The sequence below is a fragment of the Colletotrichum lupini genome, chromosome 4 (genome assembly GCF_023278565.1).
Source record: "Colletotrichum lupini chromosome 4, complete sequence".
Taxonomy (NCBI): Eukaryota; Fungi; Ascomycota; class Sordariomycetes; order Glomerellales; family Glomerellaceae; genus Colletotrichum; species Colletotrichum lupini.
The window spans coordinates 576175-588403 of record NC_064677.1 but is presented as its reverse complement, the minus strand read 5'-3'; the positions used below and the strand labels follow the sequence as shown (position 1 = coordinate 588403).

The following is a 12229-nucleotide window of genomic DNA, read 5'->3' as shown; positions in this document are numbered from 1 at the left end:
TTAACTCTTAATAAGCTAGTTAATTTATTAAAAAGTATAATTATTTTTTAATTAAAAAGAAAGTATTAAACGCTAAGTAGCGTAAATTTAAAAATAAGAATATTATTAACTCTTACTTTTTTAAGTTAAAAGAGGTCGTTAATAAGTAAAGGATTTAGCTTTTTAATATATAGAATATAAACGAGATTAGATTCTAAATAGGGGTTAAGAAATTTAGTATGATTATTATAAAAAAAAGAAGGGCCTATTACTTTACCTTTTTAACTAATAAAGAGTTTATTATTATTATAAAAGCTATTTCTATTACTAAAGATTATATACTAGCCTTTTTAATCCTTAGTAGCTTTATTTATATAGTTAAGTAATATAATATTAAAGAGCTCGAATTTAATATTATTATAGGAGTCTTATTTACTAACTATATAAATAATATAATAACTCTAAATTAGATTAAGTACTTTAATATATATATAAAAGGTCGAACTAGGGGAGCTAAGAGACTATTACTTATAAATAGGTATAAATCTTACTATACTATTAAGTTTATTAAGTATTATAATAAATATAATATTATCCTATTTAGATTTTTATTATATAGTATATATATTCTCTAACCTCTCGATATTATAGTTTTCTAACCCCTTAAGTATTATTATATTAAAATACTCGACTTTATAATTTGAAAAGGCTATACTAATATTACTAAACTAGAATTTATTAGCTTTATATAATCTATTTATAAAGAGGTATTTAAATATTTTATAATTCTTTTAATATTTAAAAAAATAGGTATTTACTTATATAATTTATAAATTATACTTAAAAAGATTTATAATTGTAGCTACGATTCTTAACTAATTATATTATTTTTTTAAGGGCTAGGTTCCTTACTATTTATTATACTTATAACTATTTAAAAGCTTTACTACGTTACTTAGTATTTATAAAAAGATATAAATACCCTTAATAAAGAGATTTAGTACTTAACTAGCAAGGCTTTTTTACTTAAGTAGAATCTTAAGTAGTTTACTTATAGAGTATTTATATAAGGCTCTAAGCCTTTTTAAATAAAAAAAGACCTCGGCCTAATTTAACTAGTTTAATAAGTAAGTAGAGCTTATAAATAAGATAAAAATAGTTAGTTATAAATTAAAAGAATTATTATAGTAAAGAACGGTTAATATATAGTTAAATAAAAATAAGTATTTAAAATTATTAAAGTAATAGTTCTTATTAAAGTAATAAATACGAAGATCTATTTAGTTATTAAAAAAGGAGCTTTTAAAATAAAATAAAAAGCTAAGAAAATAAGGAATACTAGCTAGCTTTAGCTTATATACGTAATTAATAATCTAAATAATAGGTAGCTATTAAAAAGGGGGTAGTCGAGGCTTATATATAATAGTATATAATCGACGATTATTTGCCTATTTAGTTAAGGAGGCCGTTTGGCTGAAAAGCACCCACTTTAGTGGGTGATGAGTCCCGAATGCCCAAAAAAGTGGGGGCGGGCACGAGTAGTAGTCGCCAATCGTCATGGGGATGCGGCTAAACATTTATTGTCAGTTCGACCAATTCTTGTACCACCTTAAGATTGTGCGGCAAACCCATCCACGCTTTTCAAGTTCTGCTAACTTTTCCTAAGTATTTTTTTTTTGAAGCTGCAGTCGTCTGCCACAGCTGGCCGACCAAGTGCTTACCGCCATTGCCAGGCAGGCAGCAAACTTATCTTGCCAAACGATCATACTTATCTGAATACACCCCTTTCGAAGCTTGCCAGGTTATGAATCTCCCGCTTTGGAGATAGTTTTCCCTAATTGATTCAAGAAATCGGTGAAAGGTAGATCTCATCTGGTCAGAATCTCTGCGGAACATCGATCTCCGGTTTCTTGATGAAGAGTATCTGAAACTTCGACAGCCTTCAAAAGAACTATTCTGATTCCACACATTGGCACACTGGACTACACTGGGCGATCGAACTTGGCTAGATGTAGCTTTTATGTGGCGATTGCCGAATTGGACAGAGCTGGGTGTGGCTTGAGCGATAGTTTGGCTTAACTAGTTGGCTATCATGTCTATATTTGTGTCTTCAACTCAACTCTCTTTGCTTGCCTTACTGAAACTTTGTGGAGATTTGGGTCTCTCCACTTCGGAGTCAAAACCTTTCTTGGGCGGCACGTGGGCGGCAATAATGACATTTTGCCCCTCAGGGCATTTGCGAACTCACTAGGAAGAATCACGGACTACATTAAATCAAACGGAATGGTGTTTTCCCGAAACAACTCAACTTAAAAGTGGCGACTGAATTTGAGATTGGATTAAATATAGATTTGTTTCAATAAAATGGATGACCAGAGGAAGATGTAGGTTCTTCGCATCAAGCAGAGCATAGTAATGCCATTCTCCTCGCTCCCAGCGCCCTACACCAGTATGAGTCTCAAGCCTCTTTGAGAGCTGTTAGATAGATGTGAGGTTCCACTCTAGGGCACCTCGCAACATGTCCATGATGAAGGGCGGTGGAGATGTAGTGAACATATAACCCCTGCTCGTGTATCGGAGCTCTCGAATCAAACTCTGTGGTCCGGTGAGAAACCCCGCGGGCAAGCCAAAAATTCGGTTGAAAGATCCGCAGACCAAGACGTGAATGTTCATCCGCGAGGGAAAAGAGATGAGTTGCCTTGGGTCCAAGTATTGAGAAGTGCAGTGGAGGAGGATGGTCATGACGGACTCTGGACCTGTGATGGCAGCAATCTCTTCGAGGATAGACGAAAGCAGATGGTGTGCCGAATCCTCTCCAACGCGGACGTAGACCGTAAGACATAGCTTTCTGTCTCTTCGATAGAGCTTTCTAACCTGTTGTACAAGTTGAAAGAGATCGACGTAACCCAGTAAAGTAGGGGCATCCTTTTTTGATGCCATTGCAAGGCCATCCCGAACAAACTGGGATGCGCCTCGTTCAAACAGCATGAAATGCTTCCTATGTCCTATCAGAGGGCGTGCAAGCGCTGCTATAGTGGAAGCCAACCCGATAGAGGCGTCCGCATAGGTCAAGGCGGCTTCCATGCCCGTGGCACGAGCAATAAGGTCCTCAACCACAAGATGGGGAGGAAACGTGCCGCAGATCCATCTGGCACCGCCTGCTCCAATGCCATACTGAGCACGAGATCCATGACCTATGTCGAGAATTCGAGGACCGCAAGTGCTATCGAAAAGCTGCCTCTGGTCGCTGTGCGGTCCCATGGCAGCGTCCATCTTGATCAAGCTGCGTACCCAGTGAAAGACCTTGGAGGCCTCGTTTCAATCCTCCTCCCCATCGAAATCTTCTACTTTGGTCTTGAAGAAAGAACGAGATATCTTTCTCATCCTCCTCATACCAACGCTTGCTGCAGCGCGAATAACAGCATCAACAAGCCTGTTCACCTCCTCGTCTGTGAAGTCCGCCGAAAGATTGATTCGAACTCTGCTCTCCCAGAAAGGCACTGCTGGAGTGCAAACTGGTGTCGCCAGTAGTCCGGCGCATCTCAGGGCGTAAGAGAGCTTCGCAGAAAGGCTAGGCCTGCCGGTGTAGATAGGCAGAATCGGTGTACCGACGTCACCATAAACGAATATACCGAAGCGTTCCAGTTCCTCGCGACAGAATCGGGCAATTTCAGCAAGCCGTTGGAGGCTACGACGGATTCGATGTGGCTGCCCCAGTACCCATAACGTCTGGACCATTGTCGAGCTGGGCAAGGAGACATTGTCCTGGTCGTCGAGGCCGTCGATGTGCTCACGGATGATGTCCTGAAAGACAGCCTTCCCGACGATTATGCCTCCAATACCACCGACAGCTTTGGAAAGTGTTCCAGTGCGAATGTCAATCAGATCCCAGGGTAACGGGCTCTCTGGGTGGTGGTCGTTCCAGTATTCGAGGCATCCGCGACCCGTCTTCCCAAGAGAAAGGAAGGAGTGAGCCTCGTCGCAGTAAAGAGTGAATTCGTAGTCCTTCTTCAAACGATGTAGGAGATCCAGGGGGGGTACATCGGCTTCCATACTGCGGTGTCTTAAGTCAGTACCTGAAAACCCCCCAACCCACAAAAGGTACAAGATGATTTTCACAAACCTGTAAAGACCTTCTATGGCCACTATCACATTGACAGACTCATCAAAACACCCGCTCAGTAAGGTTTCAAGGTGCTCCATATTGTTGTGCTTGAACTTTCGCAAGTTTGGTGAGGGGGCCAGAAACACGCCGGTGAACATCGAGTTGTGGCAATTCTCATCCATGATGACCACAGTGGAGCAATCGATCAATGCCGGCAGCGCGATATAGTTAGATCCATATCCAGTGCTAGTGGTGAAGCAAAAGTCTGCTCCAAAGAAGTCTGCGATTGCAGGATTCGTTTCGTCTCGGAGAAGGGGAACAGCCTGTGTGTCGGACACCGGCAGTGCTTCCAAACACAGCCGCTGCAACTCCTCAGCCTGAGAAGTAGCCTTGTAGAAGCCAGCATAGTTGTGAGAAGCTCCGTTGACAAGATTCGTCACGGAACCCAGTGCGTCGGAGGCTTCGACTCGGCCGAGACATTGTGTGGTGAGAACACGATAGTTTGCGCCCCACCAATTGAAAAGGGGCTCGACGTAGTTATAGGAGAATAGGCCTTTCTGGGAGATCGGCCTGCGCGTGCCCTTGTTCTCGTTCAACAGGACTCGGAGTCTTGTGATTGCTAATCGAACTAGCTCACGGACCTTCTCGGTGCTTGTCACACTCGGAGGTCGACGTGTCTTGGGGGCGGCGAGGGATGACGTGGTACTAGTCGAGAGACTTGAGAAAGTACGCTTACGTTCCGAAATCTCAGAGACAGCTGAGATCGAGACAACGACACTTTTGATATCGCCCATTTCTTGCCCAGAAACTTTCCAGTCGCCCTCTGAAGAATAGAATGTAGAGAGTGAGCAAGGTATGTATCGAAAGGCAGGATAGGTTGGGACGAGGCAGGCGATCCAAGTGCCGGTAGAATACTGCCTTCGGGGACACAGAGAGCCTTTTCTAATTATCGTGAGTTCGCCTGCCGGACGCGCACCCTAGATACGGTCGAGGCAGTGGAACACGGCACTGCTCCACGATACTCAGTGCTCGCAGGAGCGAGCGAAAGGGCCCAGGATCCATCCTCATCGGACACAAAGTTGATCACCTGGGTATTCATTCAGTCCCTAAGCGCCACATCCTCCATCTTTTTGCTTTCTCCTCACAATACTGACCTCTTTTCCCTCTGTGGCTCTGTTGCTTTGATTGTGGATGTCGCGTGAGCGATTTCTGACACATTTGTGAGGATAGAGCAGTGCCACATGCTACCGACGAAGTGCGCCCGCAAGTCGATACTTGTTTGGCATAGTGCGGTTGCTCATAAATGATCAGCCTAAGCATAATTGTTCGAGAGAAGGTATCGCGAGCTCTTCAGACTTCACACAAGTACAACGGAGGCATCTGGGCGAGTTATATATGAGGGATTTGTCTTGGCGGTCTAGTCAATTGGGGATTCGGGGGACGGGCGCTTGACACTACTTATTTATGGGGAGCAGTAAGCTTTTCTGACTTTAGCATGTTCCCCATTCGCCAGTCAACTCCTTGTCGGCTCTCCTGTCTGGGGTAAAGTGCAGGGCAGTTGTGCGTATATGCAATGCGGTATTAATCTCCAACGTCTTTGGAGCTCTGACGGCAGTTCTCCATGCGGTGGCCCTGGCAAGTCTTCCTTTGTGTATCTGGAGGCCTCCGCGTTGTAAACAGCCATTCTGCTAGAAGGAAAAAATACCTTTCACATGAGAAGGCCATCTTGAAAGATACCTCAACTTGACTTTAGTAGTCTCGTCACAATGATATGACCTCGCGTATGACTGTCAGTGGAGCCGGACGTTGTGCGAGCTCCGACATGTGCTCTCTCGCCAACGTGACCCGCGGCTTGACTAGTCGGGATTTCGACCACGGCTCAAAGTCCTATCCAAGAAGACAAACCTTCTGACAGAATATTTCCGCAAATGGTGCTGTAAGTTAGTGGTTCTGTCGAATTCCCATGTATCCTTTCGACGCGGGAAGGTTTGGAGGTTACGCCTTTGGCGAAAATCCCTCGTGGGTCTGAAGAAACCATTAACGGCTGTAGCTGCCGAAGCTGAGATGGTCTGCTTTTATTTGCTCCTTCATTGAAAACTTTATTTTGTCTCGATTATGAGACGAACTCCGCGCAGCGCAGAAGCATCTGGAGAGACTGGTAATTAGTATATTGTGTCGGATTAGAAGTCTAATTCGACCGCGGCGTACGGCCAACTGCGTAGGGGCCAATTAGGGGCCCTATTTATAATTATCGTAGCTAGCCTAACTTATAGTTAGAACCTCCTTTTTATACTTATTACGTAGATATTTATATAGTTTAATTAATCTCTTCGTTAACTACGGTTCGAACTAACTACCCTATAATAGGGATACTAATACTAATTAGTAGTTAAATTCTATTATTATAAATTAATAAAGTATCTCGCTACGTAAAAAAGACGACCTCTTAATACTATATAGGATAAGAGATTCGTACTAATTAACTTTATAAAAATAGATAAAAAAGGAGGCGATTCTTAAATACTATACGGAATTAAGTAATCGTAGCCCTTTACTACTTACGAGAGGTCGATATTTATTATATTAAAATATATTAATTAATAGAACTGCTTAAGTAACTAGCCTTTTGCCGTTACCCCGAGTAGCTTTTTTACTAAACGACTTTTCTATAGCCGGCCTGCGATTAGAAATTAACTAGTTAAATTAGAAAAAGGAAATACCTATACGACGACTACTTACTTAATTAATTAGCGTAACGAACGAGCTTAATAATATAATATAAAAAAGCACTGCGTAATTAAAAAAGGGGATTTCTAAATATAGATATTCTTATTTAGTAATAAAAGTAACTTTATAGGAGTTATTAAGCTAAGAGATTTATAGTATATAAAAAAGTTTACTACTACGAGGATTTTATAAGTACGACCTTAAGCCCGCGATCTAAATAACCTCTTTATAACTCTTTTAATTACCCCCCGGGTATTACTTAGGAATAAAGTATAAGGGACGGTTTAACGAGGGAGGAGGGGATTTAGAGGTCCTAATAGTATTAAGTTAAGAGTATTACGGATCTCGGAGATTAACTTAGGAAGAAGGTAGCTACCCTAAAGTAGTTTTACGACCTCCCGCTAGAGTTACTATTAGCCTAAGAAAAGGCTAAAAGGACGAGGATCTAAGGGAAAAAGAAAAAAAATCTTTTAAAGGGCTACTAAAGGGCTTCTTTTTATACTAGCTCCTAGCGCGAGATTATTAATTTTAAAAAATTAACTAAGTAATAAAAGGGATCGTTAGTAAGCGATAATTACCTAACCGTAATTAAGCTACGAAAAAGACTACTTAAAAGATATAAAATAGAGTACTAAGAGGCTATAAAAAATAAGATCTCTAAGGTATTTAACCCCACTACGTATAAGTAATAAGTAGGCATTTTTAATAAGTTTTTAAAATTTACGATTTTATAAAAAGGAGGGCTTAACTTTATTAACTATACTTAATAGCCTATACGGTTCTTAATAGCCTATATAGCTCCTTTATAAGCCGTACGGCGTTTATTTTTAACTATTCTTATAAAATACTACCCTAAAAGAGGTAGGTTAGAGAAGGAAGCTATTTAGAGATTATAAAGAGCACGAGGCTTAGGAAGCTAGAAGTATACGGGATAACGGAAATTAATAATTAATAAAAATCCTAAGACTAATTACTATATCTTCCTATAGTAATATAAACGTCTATTATTACTATTATAAAAAGGAACTACTAAAACCTACCTTTTTATATTAAATAAAAAAGAGGATCTTAATAAGTACGATAGCTAGCGATTTAAAAGGGTAATAGTAATCGCTAAAAATAATAGAAACGAGAGTAATAGTAAGATAGTAAGAAGAAGTGGGAATCTCCTAGACCTTAATAAATTCGTTAGGTAATAAAAGTATAGATATATTATAACTAGTGCGCGGATTAGATATATCCCCGTTAAGATTAAATATATTAGCGATTACTAATACGGGTATAAGCTAGAGCATAACCCTTAACGAGTTAAGGTAAAGAAGAAGAGGACGAAACCCGATCCTAGATAGAATCCTAATCCCTTATAAGTAGGTAAATATTAACCTAGACTATTAGGGGATATAAATATATAGAATTATAAATTAGCCTAACGGCGAGTAAATTAACGCAGTATTAATCTATTTAACTAAGGTTTATAAGAAAAAGGGGCTATAGGGGTAACCCCTATTCTACGAGATTATAAACGACCTTAGCTACTAACTAAATAAATAGTTCGTAAGCATAAGCCTAAGAATTACGAAAGTAGTTAATAGATTCCTTTATAAGCGAGGGGTATTACTAGCGCAATTATAATTACGAGAGCTATACGAAATACTAATAGTAATAATTATAAAAAAGGAATTCGTACTATAGAACTAAGTATAAGTCGATAGAGCATATAATTATTTTAATAAATTTAGAAAAAGGGTAAACGACCTAGATTTCCTCTCTATAATTACTAACGGAAATCTATCGTTATAAAAGGATATACTAGGGTAGAATATAGTACTAGAAATACGATAATTAATAATTTTACTTATTTCGATTTATAACTCGTTACTATTACTAATATAAAATTCGGCACTAATCGGCTAATAAGAAAAGAAATAAACGACCCGAAGTTACTAATAATACGTAGTAACGCAAGGATCGTATATAAAAACCGAAAATCTAGTAATAAATACGAAGTAATTTATAAACCTTAAAAAGATCTTCCTAAAAAAGAAATTATACTCTAGGGGGAAGTATAAGGTCTTATAAAAAACCTTAACGATATTTTATAATTATTACGAAAAAATCGGAATTAGGGAGTACTAATACTATTCGGTAATTAATATCGTACTCGTAAATAAAGCCTTTAATTATTATTACGAAGCGGTACGTAATCTTAATTAAAACGACTTTTTTAGTATAATTAATATAATCCGAAGCCGCTTCGAGACTTATAATAAGAACTTAAAGTACTTATCTAAGCTACGAGCGATTTTTTTTATATTTATAGCTAGGATAATAAAAAGTAAATTGTGAGTAAAGATCCTTAAAGAGCTTATCAATCGAATCGATAAGCTAGTAAAAACCTAGCTAAATAAGGGAATAAATAAGCGGAAAGTTAGATATCTCTATACCGTAGTTTAGTATATATTAGAAATAAAAATAACCCTATACTAAGTACCTAAAAACTATAAGACGCTCTACTCGAGGCTAAGGTCTAGTTTTAATATTAAAGTAAAAATATCGCACTAAACCTATTTTTAGGCATATAACGGCCCTTATTAATAATATTAAGTCGATTGAACGTATAATAAAAAAGGAAAAGAGGCTAGATATAGTAATCGCTAATAAAGAGGCCTAGATTTATTAAATAGGTAGAGATTTAACTTATGGGTAGGGTAATAAAAAAGGTAATATTATATTTATAAAAAGGATAGATATTAGTTAAGTAACTACTCTAAAGAAGAGCGTATTAAATTATACGAATAGTATAAAAAGTCGAGGGTAGTAGATAGTAAAACTAGCCCTCGTTAGTTTAACTAATTCCTTATTATATATAAAAGAAGATCTGGGGGTACGGAACCTAGCGACGGTAGCTAAAGTAGCGGTTTAAAATATATACCCCCTATAAGAGATTTAGAAGATAAGGAAGATCTTACCCCCTATACTAATAAATTAGATTATAACGAAATTAATAATATTAACTATTCTTTTTTTACCCTATTAGCCTCTAGAGGATATACGAGGCTAAATAAATAGAAAGTAGTAAAAGCTCTTAATAAATAGGCTTTTATTTATAAATAGTAAGGGAAAATCCCTTAGATAACGGATATAGAGGTAGTTAAAAGGGCGAATTTAATAAGGCCGAAGCCTATTATTTTAATAATTAAAGAGAAGACGCTATTTCTCTTAATATTTAAAAAAAAGGAATATAGTACTAAGTAAATCTAGGGGTAGCTAGAGGGGTCCTTTTTATACTACCTAGATCCCTTAAATACTAAGCTTATATAGGTATTTTACGCGAGCAAAAGGTACGGCCTAAACGATTTTTATAAAATTATCCTAGATACTAAGGTATTGTAATAGTTAACTAGAGGAAAAGGGTAATTCTAAGCGCTATAGAAAATCGCGCTAGTAATACTTAATATATTAATAACGGGTATTACGAGGATTAGTTTCGGCCTAGGTAAAGAAATCGTCGCCCTAAGTATAGTAAAAATAGAGACGTACTTCGGAACGATAACTTTTTATATTTTATTTATTAATACCCTATTTCTCTTATATTTAAAAGATATAGATCGATTAGGTATTATATTCGATAATACGAAGAACAAAATCTCTAGTAGTAAGTATTTCGAGATAGTCGAACGACGATAGGGGTATATATTTATAAAGCTTATTAATAATACGAAGTCGATTAATTACTTAATAGAAAGTAAGCTTAGAAAACTATACCGGAGATTCGGGTACCCGTTAATTACGAAGCTATATAACCTCCTAAAGTAATTAGGTAATAATAATATCGAAATAGGGGCGCTAGAGTAGTTTATAAAAGTATACTACTAATACTAAATAAATACGTAGAGCCTACGCAGATTTAAGTTTAAATTACGTAATAAGCTTAACTTTAACTAGGAAATCGTCGTCGATATTTTTTATTTAAATAGTTAGCTAGTATTATATATAATTAACATAGCTATATCTTTTTAAACAGGGCAATTCCTCCGGGATTTATAAATAAAAATAGTATAAGTAGCCCTACGAAAAAGCTAGATTAATATATACTAGGGACCGCTAGATAGTATTAGAACCGACGCTAGCACTAGCTTTAAGTCGGCAGAATTTAGGGATAATATAACGGCCTACGGTATATAGCTAAAAGTCGTACTCGTTAAAGCGTATTATAATATTAAAAAGGTAAAAAGGGTATACTAGTAGTTAAAAAGGGCGTTTAGAATTATTAAAAAGGAAAATCCGGATTTTACTAACGACGAATGCCTCTAAATAGTACTCAAATGCTATAACGATACTATAGGGCCTAACGGACTTATACTAACGCTATTAGTATTTAGAGTATATCTAAAAACGACCTTAGCCTCGCTACTATCGCTAGGTATAAGCTAACGAGCCTAAGTAGTTAAAAGAATAATATAAATATTATGCGAGGTAAGTATAAAAAAGTAAGTTAACGAGGTAATTACTATGCGTAATAGGCCTAATATAGGGGATAATTTAAATATATTACTAAATTCGGATATATAAGTATAGCGTAAAATTACCTAATAGTGGGCTAGGCTATATAAGTTAATTTCCGTTAACGAGCGCTTTTATATAGTTACGAGAGATCGTAACTAGCTATTCGAAGTATTAATTACGGTAGTTAGACCGTATTATATAGATCCTAACGAGGTAATTTCTAATTTATAAAAAGAAAAAGAGCTAGGGGAAACTATATAACCTATAGCAGAGGTATAGGAAATTATCCTTAACGAAATCGTTATAGTAGTACTAATAGATAACGAGGAAAAGGAAATTACTAAAAGGGTACTAATACTACTAGCGAGACGTTATAAAAGACCACGACGGTAAGCCCTAACGCGGCAATTTATTATTAGCGACGAAGTAATTAATACTTTTTATATAATAAAAGAGAAAGCCGATTTCGAGCTAGTAGTTAAACTACGTAAAGAAGGTATAATTATAACTATTAGAAAACCGTATAAGGGATTAGATCTTATTAAAGTAAACATTCTTCGCAATCGAGGGGTCTATTGATTTATTTTATATAACCTAGAAAAATATATAAACCTCTGCATATTTAAATTACGAATAGTTCGTAAGATTAAAAGGAAAAGAATACCCTAGTTATACGAGAAGTCTAAATACGTAATTTAGGAATACGGCGATGTTAAAAAGGTAACGCTACTTATATAATCGCCTATTATATAGCGCTATAGCTAATAATTAATAATAGTACTAATAGTATTACTACGGAAGAAGGGATACGAGATTTAGAGCCGTGATATTACCCAGGCCTATACCTAATCGGCTATAGGGCTTATAAAGAAAATCCTAGCCCATTTACTAAAAGAAATAGCTAATAAGTAC

At 36.9% G+C, this 12229-nt stretch overlaps 2 protein-coding genes across 2 annotated transcripts; one reads left to right on the top strand and one right to left on the bottom strand.

Annotated features, from left to right (window-relative positions):
* Positions 1 to 218: 218 nt before the first annotated feature.
* CLUP02_07280 (uncharacterized protein) lies at positions 219 to 365 on the top strand (the record flags this gene model as incomplete). Its single annotated transcript, XM_049286275.1, has 1 exon — positions 219 to 365. The coding sequence occupies one exon, from the start codon at positions 219 to 221 to the stop codon at positions 363 to 365; it is 147 nt and encodes a 48-aa protein (XP_049143418.1).
* Positions 366 to 2457: 2092 nt separating this feature from the next.
* On the bottom strand, positions 2458 to 4878 carry CLUP02_07279 (aminotransferase class I and II; the record flags this gene model as incomplete). Its single annotated transcript, XM_049286274.1, has 3 exons — positions 2458 to 3173; positions 3375 to 4033; positions 4103 to 4878. 3 exons carry the CDS (start codon positions 4876 to 4878, stop codon positions 2458 to 2460), a joined length of 2151 nt encoding a protein of 716 aa, XP_049143417.1.
* Positions 4879 to 12229: the final 7351 nt, after the last annotated feature.